At 40.5% G+C, this 15,000-nt stretch overlaps 1 protein-coding gene across 1 annotated transcript in view; it reads right to left on the minus strand.

The window, feature by feature from the left end:
• Window positions 1–7,019, minus strand: part of LOC137983685 (uncharacterized) — a 40,445-nt gene extending 33,426 nt beyond the window's left edge. Inside the window, exons 1-3 of the mRNA XM_068830847.1 lie at window positions 6,698–7,019; window positions 6,041–6,082; window positions 1,948–3,695 (exon numbers count right to left, since the gene is read on the minus strand). Of these exons, the coding sequence (XP_068686948.1) occupies window positions 1,948–3,695; window positions 6,041–6,082; window positions 6,698–6,797 (1,890 nt within the window). The 5' untranslated portion in view covers window positions 6,798–7,019. The remainder of the gene's footprint in view (window positions 1–1,947; window positions 3,696–6,040; window positions 6,083–6,697) is intronic.
• Window positions 7,020–15,000: the final 7,981 nt, after the last annotated feature.

Consider the following 15,000-nt stretch of genomic DNA (forward strand, 5'->3'; position numbering starts at 1 on the left):
GGGACAAAATCACCCCCAAATTGGTGTTGCACAATTATAAAAGTATCAGCTCACACGAGGGGGCACGTCGCTGCAACATATCCCTGAAACATGTACCCACAACATTTTCATGTGTGTGCACATGTTGTGATTTTGTCCCTGCTACATGTACCTGCTAAACTTCCCTGCTACATGTCGCCTCAGTGTGCACTACACAAGTTTTTGTCGCTGCAGCATGTCGCTGCAACATGTCCCTGCAGCATGACCCCTGGTGTCTCAACCCCTTTATTCCAGTAGATGCCAATCAGGTGTACCTAATCTTCCAGGTTTCATCGCGAGGACGAGACGCCTACGTAAAATTGAGCTTCATATTGCGAGGGAGAATAATAAACCATTGCAACATTTAAAGAAATGGGAAAGGTCAATCCATATAATTTCTTAATATCGCGTAACGACGCTAGTTTATGTTTTCTCTCTTCCAATTAATTTTGTTTTTTTGTATTTTTTTTTACTTTAAGTTGGGTAGACACGAGGGGTTATATTGCATGGACACGTTGCAACGACATGTTGCAGTGACAAAAAGGTGTGTAGTACTCACTGAGGGGACATGCATTAGTTTAGCGAGGACATGTAGCAGGAACAAAATCACAACATGTTCACACATGCACATAAAAATGTTGCGGGTACATGTCCCAGGGATATGTTGCAGCGACATGTCCCCTCGTGTGAGCTGGTACTTTTATAACTGTGCAACGCCAATTTGGGGGTGATTTTGTCTCCGCGACGTGTCCCATGAAGTTCAAATTGCTAACGGTAATATTGCTGTCAAGAAATTTTTAGTGTAATTTCTGGTGTGCAATTTGAAGGAAAACTAACTATTTTCGACCTATTCGTGTCTTCGATCGTACGGTAAAAATGGCGCGAGAAAAACATTTGGGCTAAAATGTCATGTACGTGTAGCTGTTATGGATCATTTTTGCATGGAAAACCGCTTGGCAAAGTTTCTTTTTTTAATCCTTTCCCAAAAAACGCTGAATTGGTGAATCTCAAAAATCTCGATTTAGATTTGATCCGAAGTATCCTCCTCAAGTGTGGATACTTTGGATTCATGATCCGTTTTTGGATTTGCCCCCCAAACATGAAAATCTGTTTTTGCATTCAAGAATCCGTTTTCGGATTTTCCCTAAAAAAACGCAGCCTTAGGATACGTTGATCTCGCAACGACGCGAAATGGATCCTCTGAGTGGTAAACGATGTTGAACCGCTCAGTTCGTGTCACAATGTTAAAGGGGCTATGTCACGCAAAATTTCATGACACCCTAAATGCCCAAAAAGTAGAATGAAACATTGCAATAACCACTTAAAACTGTTAAACAACATAAAAGAAATACAACAAAAGGAAAGAGAAGCAAGAATGGACATCAATGGACAGGATGGAAACAGATTGCATTTGGGAAATCTTGAAAAAAGTCAGCCCTACGTATTTTAAGTTTATGGTATATCTCTTGGATAAAGGCCGTTTTTCCTCAAAATCAACTTCATTGTGATGTTACGATAATTTTATCACTAAAGGAATTCCACATTACCATTTTCGAGTTTTAAACTCGTAATAACTAAATTGCTTGCTTGCTGTGTCGGCAACTTAAACACAACAAACACTCACATTCTCCCTAAAAACAAACTACTGTAGTTTTCAGTTGAGCCTCGAAAGTAAATTCTTGAACTTCTCTAATCACCGCCATTGGCTTATTTTTTAGCCAATGACAAGAAAAAACCAACCGCCAGTCACACGCGGCGCATTTTCCCGCGCTGTGCGGATGTTTATGTAATTACATCAAATTCTGATTGGTCCATCGCATTTTGAGCACCTGTTGCGATTTGTGATTTTGCTTGGTTTTAATTTTACGTCACTTAATCGAGTAACCACTTTAAAGTTTCGATCTGTTTTAGAACACTATGCTTCATTACCTTTATTTTTGCTCCGTTCAAAAGTATTTCGCTTCCATTGTTAATTCTCGCTATCTTCCCACAGGATCCAAAATAACTTGAAATCTTTGTTCGCTTTTCTGCACCTGCCAGGTCTCCGATATAATATGCATATGGTGATTTTCCGGAAGCAATATCCTCAAAATTCAAATACATGAGAAGCCCTTGTTGACCACCAGGCGTCAATGCGGAAAAATCACCCTTGTTAATCAGGTGATTGGACGTTTGTGGCAAAACTGGTGACAAGCCCCTCGCCACACTATTGACTTGAGGTCCACTCGGAAGCAGCCGCTGGGGAGCCTGTGGATAGCGAAGGACTTGTGGATTGACATGCACAAAAGGTAACTGCGGGATCAGAGACTGAGGTGGATAACTGAATTGAGAACCGAAGCTATAAAATGCATTCCGAGAGGATGGAATAAGCTTTTTCCTTATCAATCCTGTACTACTGAGCTTGCTACTGGCCTGATCATGTCCAAGTCCATTTTGAAAATTCGTTGCTGATGGAATCCTCGATTGCGCCGTTCCAGCGGCATTTAGTATCCTTGCAGGCGTGACTGAATCACTCTGAAGGTTTTTCCTTTCCAAAAGAGACGGCATTAGTTGAACAAACTGATTGACGTTTTGCAACCTGTAACCAGCCGGCAACTTTGAAGAAGCTAGGGGTTTCTCAGTATTACTCGGAACACTTTTCCTCCAGCCGTTTTGATTCGTTCCTAAAGCTATGTATGGATACTGGGAAGAGGCTGGACCACGGCTTGGGAGCTGTCCATACCTAACTTTAGAAACGATGTTTCTGTGCTGAGTTAAATCCTTGAAGTTCGATGTCAAATCAGCTTTTCCCAAAACTGACTTAGCTGGGTATCCTGTTCGAACAGGGACATTTGGCACAGGAACACTTCGCTGTTTAGGGTGCTTGAGCAACGCTACATATCCCTTTTTCTCTTTGCGGCTCAATTGATTTTGCACCGGCTCCTGCGCATCGTTAATTAAAACGTCATCGCGTTTGAACCTGAACAAAACCTGTTCACCTCCATGGCGTAAGATAGGATGTTTATTTGAAAACCCCAAAGGCCTCTGTGGTGTTGTAAATTCATTCCCCGTAGAGTTGATGTTAACGGGATTCCCCGACAATGGTCTTTCAAGCCTTCTTTCCCTGTGATGGGGCCCGCGATGTTGAAGTCCTTTGCCGCTAAATACTGCTGAATTATATTTTCTTCGTTTTCCCTTTTTAGATCTAATAACCGTTTTCGCAATGTCAACAGAGTTATTCCGTTCCGAGACACGGCTTGGAGTATCACTTGAAAGTTTGTTTTCGTTTCTAGCTTTATTACGACGTTTCTTTGCTTTTATGCTTGAAGAAGAATTAATTTGAGGATTTATAAAATTATTGAAAACGTGCGTTACACCATTTGATCGTGCACCACTGTTCAAAGCATAAGTTATTACAGTACTATTAAATGAGGAGGAGGCTAAAGAAGAATTTGTGTGTATTTCGAACATATGAAGTGAATCATCTGTTCCTTCGCTGTTACTTAATGTCGACGAGGACTTCTCTTTAAAATTCCTGTCCGATAGAATAACGTGAGGTTGTTGAGTTCGCTTGTCTTCCACATAATTTGAAGAATGATTTCTTGAAAGCTGGCGTCCACCGTTTACAGGAGTGTCACGAAGATGCAAAAAATCAGTGAAAGAATGAATTGATTGGTTGGTAATTACGTTTGGAAGATCTGAAAGAAAAAAACAGTAAATAGTTCAAAGAAGACTGCAAGGTATGCAGGTCGGCATTCGAACTTTCGTGAAACTGAAAGAAAACCAGCAGAGCTTTCGGCGGACAAGAAATCAGAACGTCGCTAGCCTGCTTACAGGCGGAGGATGTTGTTGTCGCCACGAAACACGCATCAGCCGCCATATTGGAAGAGCGTGGGATAGGTCTGGGCCGGGTGACAAAATGACGGTACCCAAGACCTATCCTACCCCCTTCCAATATGGCGTCTGATGCGTGTTTCGACATCTACCGCCCGCAAGCAGGCTAAACGTCACAGGTTCAACTCTTCTTAAGTAATTTTCTAAGTTGGCGTTGCTCATTGAAAACCACATTTGTCAACACAGATAAAAGGTTTAAAAGGATTGATACGCCCTGACAGCTCTATTTAATTGAGTGTTAAAAGTAATTTCGGGATTGCCTTCGGTTATCAATGCTATACACTTGGCTGACTTATTAAAAGTCTGAGTAAGCTAATCCTGGATACCGGAAACTTATATTGCAGTAATTGAGCTTGCACAAGATTATTAGCCTTCTATTTTGATTATTGATTTCCTTCTATATTCACTTACTTCTCGGCTTAAATTGAAGGTACAACCTTCTTCTTCAAAACACCGCGCGTGAAAGTTGAAGTTATAACTCCTGGAAATCAGAAAACTAAGTTTTATCAGCCCTAGTGGGCCAATTTGGGCCCTTTCTTCTCTTATTCAGGACATTTCAAGGCACGCGCGCTTTCGAATTTGCCGCTTCACCGGTTATGAATAATTAATGCTGTCCAGGCATTCTGCGCGATGTTCAAAATAAAATTTCATAGGCAAGGCTTTTTGACGGGCAAAAAAACCAGGTGTTAATTGGCTTTTAAACGACTGGCCCTTGCTAAGAAGTCTTACGCTAATTGATTGACCAATGAATTAAAAGCAAAAAAAAAGCTGGTCGTGAGCTGCATTTCCGATTTGGCTATCAGATATTTTACTTAACTGCCTGTGGCTGTTTGTCATTACTTTGGTCTTTTATTCGTACGAGGTCGCTCCGATCATAGTTAATCTAGGGACTGGTTATGAAACCCTGGGAATTTCAAAAGCAGGAACAATACAGTCGTAATTAGAATGTTGAACCGAACGTGGACGTGCACAATCTTTTGTTTTTGGTTCGCAAGTTTATTTCGAATAAATTAGTCGAAGCTTTTGATTGGTTATCCTGCCGAAAAAAGCGTGTTTTTGTCGGGTTTTATGCAGGGTCAAGGTCAAAAAAGCGAACAAAAACATGAAACAGAGAAACTTGTCGAGTTTCCGATAACCAGCATAACCAGCCTACATCTATTAACTATGCTCCGATTGAGGGACTCAAATGAAACCATCAGCATTTAGCAGCTTATAGCAGGAAGGTTTACTGTAAGGACGGCAAGGCATTGTAAACGGAGCGCAATAACAAACGTGAATTGACCTGCAGAATTCGAAATCTTGGCAATGAATTAACTGAGCAGCATTTTGTTAACTGTTTGATAAAAACATAGTTAATGCATGGAGATGGTTATGCAACTGGACAAGTTCCTTTGATTCATGTTTTTGTCCGTATTTTTGGCCTTGACCCTGCACAAAACACCCTTTTTTCGAGAAGATAACCAATCAACCGTGCGAAGCGAAAACAAAAGATTGTGAAGGGTCACGGTCAATTCAACATCGATTGCAACAACATTGTTCTCGCTTTTGAAAGTTCTCAGGTTTCATAACTAGCCCCTCGATTAACTATGATAAAAACGACGTTTTCCGCATTGTAACTTAACTGGAAAAGGACGAAAATAAAGCAAAATCAAGCACCAATAATAACGCATTCACCGTGATTTAAAGTAGTTAAGGCAGTTGCAGTTTTATTAGAGACAACCGAGAGAGCTGAGCGTTCAAGAGATTAGAAAAAAACCACACCCGCGGAACAATTAGCGCCATATTAGGTAACTTGCCAATGTCTATCATGTTTGTTATTTGTAGTAAAAACGGGTTTTCTGTAAAATAAATTTGTGACATTAAAATATCCCTAATAGATTTTGCTATCTTCTCTGTCGCCAAAATGAGTATGACTACAAAAAAACTAGAATTAGACTAGACAAACGCAAATTAGCAGGTAGCTTCTAGCAAGGTAGTTGTAAAAGTTTTAAGAAGAAAATAATTCTCCCGCCTTGTTCCAACTGTTAATGCCAATTAAAATTTCGCTTAGTGCCCAAGCCAAATTTTATGCTTATTTTGCCATTTTACTTCAACAAATGTCAGTTTAAACGTACCATTTAAAAATTAGGATTAAATAATTTACACCAACCTGTTTTGGATGTGTGATTTGAAACACTAGTCGCTCTCTTGACTTCATGTAAAATAGAAAAAAAAGTAAAAATTAAATTAGAAAAAAGCGAACATTCTAGCAGACTCTTCTTAACTTTTTTGGCAATGGTCACGATCGAGCAATACTCTTATTTATGACACTGAATATCGGATTTGAAAGCAATCAGGGGTACTTTATAATTTCAAACAATCGCAGTTAAAGTCACTCATTTTTCACACTTCAAAAGATCTTGTTTTTCTTTTCAATTTATATGATATGTCGACTCTGACAACATTAATAGAGTTCATTGAAACTGAAGAGGATTTGCCAAATTAAAGAATTAAGCTAAATTCCAGATAAGGTCTTAATTAGAGAACTTATGGTGGGTGATTATGATAAGTGACAGAAAACAATTTAAGATAAAGAAAGTTATAATTGAATTAAATGCGATGAAATGGTGGTGTTTGCTATTGTGTCGTTTTTTTTTTCTTTTTCAGTTAAAAGCTTTCTCAAATCAGCTTATTGAAGCTTTGCCGGCAACAGCAAATCTTTATACATAGGGCAGATTATATTACACAGTGGACTAACGTACAAGGGCTTGACTTCCACCAGAAAGCTATAATACAAGTACAAGCAGAACCAGTTAAGCGCAAATACCTTGTAATAAAAAAATAGCCAGCACAAATAATCCAATGCGTTCAAAACGCGAGTCTTTATCAGTTGGTTCATGTCGATACTTTCCTTCTCTTCTGAACATTGAAATTCAACCATTAGCACAATTCTCTAGTCCGTCAATGAACATGGATGCAAGTTATTTTCTCCCCGCCCAAATTTTCTGCACGGAAATGTGGTAGATCTGGAAGATACGAGTCCAGCAGGATGCAAACATTCTACATTTCCTAGGATTCGCACAAAGGAGTCAATTTGAAGAGCGCTGCAAGATCCAAAAGAAAACCTGTGTTTGGTGCTTTGACAACAAGTGGAAATCATCTAGGCGATCTTTGAAATGTATGGCTATGACATCACGGGGCGAGAATTCTTGCCGTTTCAAACAATTACGTCATTGCAGCGAATTCCGTTGGCTTGTCAGCTAGAAACATTCGTATTTTTCCACTATCAAAGCTACATTCAAAATTAAAAGAAATGCCATTAATGACATGTGGCAGTGCGGTGTTCGCGAAAGAGTCCATCTGTTTTAGCGTTTTACCACTGTGGCAACACTGGGCCACAAAAAAATCATATTTGCGACGTAAAGGTCGACTCTGAAATCACTGATCCATTCAATATATGGGTTTCTGGACAAGGGAACAGGTGTTTGACCATTATCACACTAAGGGGAATGAAAAACAAATCGCAGTGAATACGTTTATCTCGAGGGAAAAAAATGGGACTCGTTCCTTATATCGTCTAGAGCCTTGCCTCTAAATCTGTGTCGACAAAGTGCAGTTTTTTAGACGTGCTTCGTTTCGGTAACGGTGAGCGAAGTACTAGGAAGGTTTTAGTGCCTAATCAGTTGGGGAATTGTTATACAGATAATAAGTTTATATGCGGTTATGAGCACATTGACTGAAGGGTGTGGGCGCTTTCCAAAACCATTGAGGTAATACCCGTATCATCTCGAATTTTTGTCATGGGCCATTAATTAACGTCTTTCCACTTTCGATTAATGTCGTATTGTTTGAATTGTGATGTAATGTAACGCGGTGTTTATGTCAAGCGTGGTTGTATCTTATAAGTCACGCTGCGTTTTATAGCACTTCAAGCTGTGATTTTTACCACTGATCGATTAAGGAGGTCGGCTTGGATTTTAATTGATTGTAATAGCTACAAACAAACAGCGCAATTAACCAATCACAGATGGAAACAATTACTTGTAACTTCCTCAAAGCGCAGTAAAATGGAACATGTGCAAGTCGCGATTGGATTGTTTCGCTTCTCATTGGATAAAAACGTGAAAACCAAAACAATTGTTAGCTACTTTCTACCTTTAATTGATAACTGCTCTCAATAGTGAAAACGAGTTTAAAGCGACTTTTGATTATTTTCAGATGGAGTTGCAAAGTAGCCACTTTCGTGAACCTTAAGAGTAAATGAGTCCCTCCCCGGGGTCTTGGGGAACAAGGGAGATGGCTAATTTGAACTGGGAAACAATGACAACATATCTTAGAGAACAAGGGAACATAAACAATTTTAGGGATCACAAGCAGATTTTTGAGTTCCTGGGAGGGACTCATGAATGGCTGTGGATCAATCCTCAGAAAAGTGAACTCAATTTTTGTTACGGAGATATTTTCTTTTGTTTCAGAAAAACAATATGGTGCCTGGTCCCACCAGCTACACAGCCCATAGGATTTTGATGGTATAAAGGGAGGATAACTGTGATTTTCCTTTGTCGCGGGGTTGGCGTTGGGGACGTCTCGATTTGTTCCTGCCCATTAAGAGTTCAAAGACTGCCAACGGCAGAAAAGAGGTCTCGGTACCGGTCGCCAACGAAATATGCGCACGAAGGGGTTTCTGGAAAAGAAAATTTTCACCTTACCATAAAGAACGAAAGGCAAAGAAAGGAAGCGCAGAAAGTAATCCTTGGCTTGTACTTGATGTCATGACAGCTATGTTGGTGTACTGAACAATAGTGAAAAAGTCTTGGGAAATTAGCTCTACGATTATGCAAAAAGCGAGCGACATTTTCCTTTTGTTTTGTACACCAACTCATGGCCGTCTAATCACGTGAGTGTAAGCCAAGAATGGAGTACAGGTGGATTTTACGCTTGGCTTGTCAAAAGATAATTGATCTGAGTCAGAAGTGACGTCACAACCGGCCTTGGATGGACTTTCCTCAAAGCACTCGGTAATGTTAGATTTCTATTCTGGGGAAAAACAACGTGAATGTTAAGGGAAAAAGGGCCTCAAAAAAGGGCCTCAGCCCTGTCTACACGAGCAATTTTTATGTGTCAACTTTTATTTGCTCGTGTAGACGAGGAAATCTGGTCAATTTTTATGCCACAAATGTATTTGCGGAAAAGCTGGCGTTTAGCGTTTTTGTGACAAATAATTACACAAGTTGTCACATACGATACATTTCTCGTGTAGCTATAGACGACTCGTCACATAAAACGTGACAAATTCCTGCCTCTCACTGAGTGCCATTAGAGAACGACCAGCCAACGACAGCAAACCTTGCCTCTGTTTCTGCTCTATCTCTGCTGTCCAAAGGCATTGCTGACTCACTTAACTGCAAATTGTCAGCAATTATTATTTTTTTGTGCTATTTGCGCGATCAAATGTATATGCCACATGAAATTGTCACACAAAAATTGCTCTTGTAGATGATGGGGCTTTAAGGACTCTCTAACCTCCATGTAGAAATTAAAGCAATAAAAACCCTGAGTGCTGATACGGACTTTCAGAAAAAGAAATTTGCACTTGAAAATTAAAAGCCAAGATAAAACGCTTTCAAAAAATAACACGAAACTTGGCCTCATGGGTCATGTTCGAGTTTACTTAACCAATTAACCCCTCAGGTGCCCCGGTTGACGAGTAAAATCGTCTGGCGTTAGACAGAGGAAAATCTGTCAAGCCGCACTCCCAGTAGTCTCCTTCGCAGTCGTTATTAGGGTCGTGACGCAACGCTCCTCCCCACTAACTTAGTGGGGAGGAGCGTTGCGTGACGACCCTAATAACGGCTGCGAAGGAGACTACACTCCCAGGGATCAATGGGTTAATGGCGGGGCCAGTTTTTTACTGATTAACTCATTGACTCTACAGGCGCCCTACGATGCCCCCATTTGAAGAGGAAAATTGTCTGGCGTTTGACAGAGTAAAATCTGTTAAGCCTTACTCCCAGGGATCAGTGGGTTAAGAAAATTTTGCATTTTTCTAACTCGTCCCCAGTGTCCTCTCCGTTTTGTTTCTTTGGGGGTATCCTACAGATGAAGGATTGCTTGGTTCGTTTTCAGCGACAACATTGTCTGTTTGTTGAGGAAAATGAAAAAACATAGCCAACATTGAAGGGGGAGTTTAAATCGTTGGGGATGTGTGCAAATGGTCAGCCTGAAAGCTTGCTGTGGGCATTTTTGGAGCTTTTATTTGCCTCCTTTTTCTTGGTGCAAAATGAGTTGGAATTAAAACGAATTGTGCATTTTCATTAACATGAAATTATTCTTCACTTTAATAAATACTTATGAAGTTCTGTTCATTGTTATGAATGCTGTCAAAATTACTATTATCTTCAATTAATCAGAATTACAATGTTGTCCCTACACACTCAACAATAACAAGAAATTAAGTAAATATCTAGGTTCATACCATCGTGCTGGCTTGTTCAATGCCCTTCCTCCTTTTATGTAATAACGCATAAATTAGAACTACCTATGCTGTTTGCCAAGTGACTTACAATTTTAGATTGTTCAACACAAGAAAGAGTCGAAAAGAGGAAAGAGCATTAGCTAACAAAATTTGGTAGCTATTTTCACAATATATATTTATTGTACTAGTCACGACATGACTTTTCTCATTATTGTATCGCTTTCCCACAAAACAGTTGTTTGCACATCTCGAGTAATCTTAACAATTTCTTCTTCCTTCAACAGTTCACTCGAATCTTCTTAGTTTCCTGATGCCGCTTCCTAAACATCCAATCTAAGTGGGAACTGTGCGTATCTGTCTTGTTTTTGCTTCGAAAGGGCAAGCCAGGTCAATTACGTAAATTCTCTCCTGGTCCTCCAGCGTTAACACAGTATGGGCTCCTTGCTGTGCACGTAGTTCGCATTTTGTGTTCCCATTCATCATCTCCAGGTATGGCTATATCAGTAACCATGCATTGGTCAGCCTTCCTGTCAACGACCACTTTTTGTCTGGTCTCCGGGCCTGGGGCCCGTTTCTCGAAAGTCCCGAAAACTTTTCGGGGCCGAAAAGCCACCGGTGAAATTGACAACCGCTTGTTTTGGAAAGCCGATCTTTTAACATGTTTTCAAGGTAACAAAAAGAAAAATAAATGTGAAGTTTGACGAATTAAATGCTCTCCGTTCTTGAGTTACAAAGGTAATTGTGACACCCGAAAATGGCCCGTAAAGTTTCGGGACTTTCGAGAAACGGCCCCCTGAATTTCTCTATCAGTTTGAATACTGAAGTCCCAAAGCAATCTGACATTCGCGTTCTCGATTACCTTTTCCGGTTTGTTGCATACCACTTGTCCATTGTTTCTGTTCTATGCTCCCTTTAGATGCCCCATTGAATAATTCTTGCGACATTTATCGTGCAGTTGACGGTAATCAATGTGCGCCATCTTGCTGCACTCACAATTGAGATGATTTATTGTCTCGTCTTTTTCTCGACGGCATTTTGCAGAGTGGAGACAGATTCTGTTTTTCAATGGATGCCTTGATTGCAATTGTCCTTAGTGCCTGATCTTGGACGACAGTTATAAGTCCTCCAGCCTATTTCTTCAAGTCCGCTTTCTTCCACCAAGCCCCGTGATGATCTGTCATAGCAACCAGGTGATGTGGTGACGTAACTCGAAGGACTGGGGAGGAAAATTTTAACGCCGTATGCCACAACAGAGCGCGGCCTTATTTTCAAATTCAACATGGCAGAAGAGAGGACGGATCTCGTCGGGTCTACTTGAATGTTCATTCACTAACAGGAAATGTGGTAAACACGGAATGATCTGTTGAGTTTTGGCGATGGAAATACTGCAGGGAGTTTGGAAACACCACCTAAGGCCGCGCGCGGTTGTGGGATACGGCGTTAAATTTTGTCTTCCCAGTCCTCCAAATTACGTCACCAGATGACCTGGCTGCGTAGCTGGCGGTGTTGTTAGCGCGAGAAAAGGAGAGCCTGCACGCATCCCTTTGAATGACTGATGTCACGCTGAGAGAGCTGTCAAAAATTAGCCAATCAGCGCGCACCCGAGGTAAACATTGAAAAAAACACAGAAAACAGAAAGCCACGCGTTGCGCATTTCACTTTGCTCGAGGCAGAAACTAAAAAAAAACTGTAAAGGAAGGAAGCCTTCGCCAGAAAAGCCTAACAACTATTGCCAATGCTGTAAAGCGTAGCTGAATATTCAGTACGGTAATTCGTCGAAGTCCCTTCCGCGGAAAATGTGTTTCGTTCGTCAGGGAAAAATTTAGCACACAAACTTCAAACGACGGGAATCGTAATAGAGAAATTCGTTTTCCCTGACCGCATCTCCACTGTGTGAGACTCGTCGACCACAACTACTGCCAAATTTCGGTAAAGCGAAGCGGAGTTATCTTTTTGTACTTTATTTTAATGAAATACAGACATTACAACTGCTACATCACACTTTAATACTAGACAGATATTCTAATACCTACACCATTTTATTCCAAAGTTTTATCGAGTATTTGTGGTTATAGATATGTATTTTACAATAATTAGAAAATTGGAATATTTTGTTTTCAAGAGTATCGGAGTATTGCAGAGTTACGAGGAGATCGAGCAATCATTTGTGGAGCCGCCTTTTCGGCTTAACCAAATACTTGCTAAAATCGTGTAGAGTTCCTCTATCGTTGTCTATCGTTAAATCAGCAACAGAGGCAGCCGAAAGGCCCATTTTTGTCCAAATGTGATCAGCGATAATGCTTTGTCGAGGACAGGAAACTACCACGATGACATGAAGTCGCCCTCGTTGTTTTTAGGCCGCAACGAAAAATAGTTGGGAAATAAGACTTTTCCCGAATCCTGTGGATAACATAGATAGAACTTCCTTCCTTCCAGTAGAGAAGCCATTGCATCGCGTTGCTCGACCTTTAATTATGTAAAGTTATGGTAAATTGCAGCATTCTACAATTTTCTCAGACGCATTTCTGACCATGCACCTCATCTCTGCGAAGCGAAGAGGCTTTCTTGTTGTCGGAGCTTGTCAATGGTGACGTCACGAGGTAATTTAATTTCAGCCAATCAGTATTTTGCGTCCAAAATTTGGACGCGACATTCAAAATACAACGCCAAGCGGGCAGGCCCTCATTCTACCCCCAACCCCAGTCTCTCGGAGGGCCTGCTCGCAGGCTAGCGCGAGAGTCCGCCCGGAAAACGGTAAAGGGCGCAGTGAAATACCGCCTGCCCGAAAACTAGGATTTTTTGAATATCTTGGTCACTGACCGAACGGAAATTTCTGATTCACTGATATCAAGAACACGTAGAACAATAGCGGATGAAAAGTTTCCGAATTTTTGGGAGGTCGAAAATTTAATTTCTTGTGAACTAACAGCACTTTGCATACAATTTAGTGCATTGTTGAGGATTAACTGTACAGGAGCGGATAAGGGAACTCCCGCTACATTCCGGAGACGTTCGATTCAGCCCACACAACGCCAAATGTTTCTTGTCTCTGCGGTGTAAAAGGTTCGCTCAAGTTTTCGTCGACGAATGCTACTTTTGACTCTGCAGACATTGTTGGAGTACGACCAGCTCACGAACTCTTTTATTTTCAACGATATGCGATTTTGATTGGATATTATTTGACAGCCAGACGTTTTGCAGATGTCTTTAATTTGCATATTAATTAATTCCCTCTCCCGCCTCGCTTCGGGGGCGCGCTTTCCCTTTCCCCTTCTAGCGCCTGCCACGCCCGCTTGAAATTGGTCTTCTACAATTTTTGCCACGAAAAGATATTTTTGTTAATCTTCCAAAGAGTTACGGTCGCGCGAATACTGGACAGCATTTGCGGCTCGTTGATTCAGACGTCCTTCTCGAGAGTTTGCGAATCGAGGGGACGCCTGAAATTTAGGCTAATTACGTAATGTTCCGACACTTCACCCACCGAGAAAGATTTCAATAGTGTTTGCATTCTTTCTTAATAAATCGCAGACTTAAAATGCAAACGGAAATGCCTGACACTGAAGGTCAAAAGCTTATTGAAGGTTTCAGGTGACGACCATTGAATTTACAAACAAGACCATCTCGTATCTCACAGAAGACTCGTCCTGCATTAAGCTGAGCTTAGGTTTCACTGATCAATAAGAAGGCTCGCTTCGGCATTCAGTACAGTACTCAGTCAAAAGCGCTTTGCACTGTTATTAAAAACAGGTATTGTGACAGCACATCTCGAACAAACGTGACTCGAACAAATTTTGCGCTCTATTCAAAGGCTTCTGAGCAACATGGGGTTCTGACATGAAATTTGTTGTAAAATTCGAAAGGAATGTTTTTTTTTTAATCAGGAGATCTTGCGACCAAAGCTAAAAAACTATAAAAAAAACTACCCTCGACATTTTACCTTCGACCCTTGACAAAAACCAACACTACAGCCATTGTTGACACTGTTCTTACGTGACTCTTTTTAAAAGCACATTTTCGTGATGATTAGTACATGTCCAAGATACAGAACCGTTGCTTGGCAAAACGCGTTACACTGAAATGCTGCGAATCATAATTGTCCAGACAAAAAAAAAAAAATACCGGTCGCAGAACAATCATTTTTGTCCCGGCCAAGATCATCTTTCTTGAAAGCTGATATCAAGCCGACCATTGTGTTTGATTATATTTTCCACTTTACATTACAATATGTCCATCCTAAACAAATCTTCATTTATCCTTGCATTGTTAATTGTAGAGATAATAGAAGCATGCAAATGACACACCAAAACGCAGTTGTCTAATTTTTTTGTGAGCAATAAACAATTTCCTTAATACCCCGAATGCACAAGATTATAAATGGAAAATGACCCGACTATTTTAAAGAGTATACTTCTTTCGTAAATGATAAGGATAGCTATAATACTAGGGCGTCAACAAACAATCTTTTATTCACTCCTTTCTTTCGTCCAAAATCTGGTCGCCGTACTTTTCATGCGAATAGTACTCGACTATGTAATTCATTAGATAATTTAGTGGCAAAAGCCTAACAAAATTAAGTAATTTTAGAAAACACATTTATAATTGCAATTTAGGAAATAATTCCAAGCTCGATGATTTTATTATTAATAGAACTTTTT

The sequence above is a fragment of the Montipora foliosa genome, chromosome 13, assembly GCF_036669935.1.
Source record: "Montipora foliosa isolate CH-2021 chromosome 13, ASM3666993v2, whole genome shotgun sequence".
NCBI lineage: Eukaryota > Metazoa > Cnidaria > Anthozoa > Scleractinia > Acroporidae > Montipora > Montipora foliosa.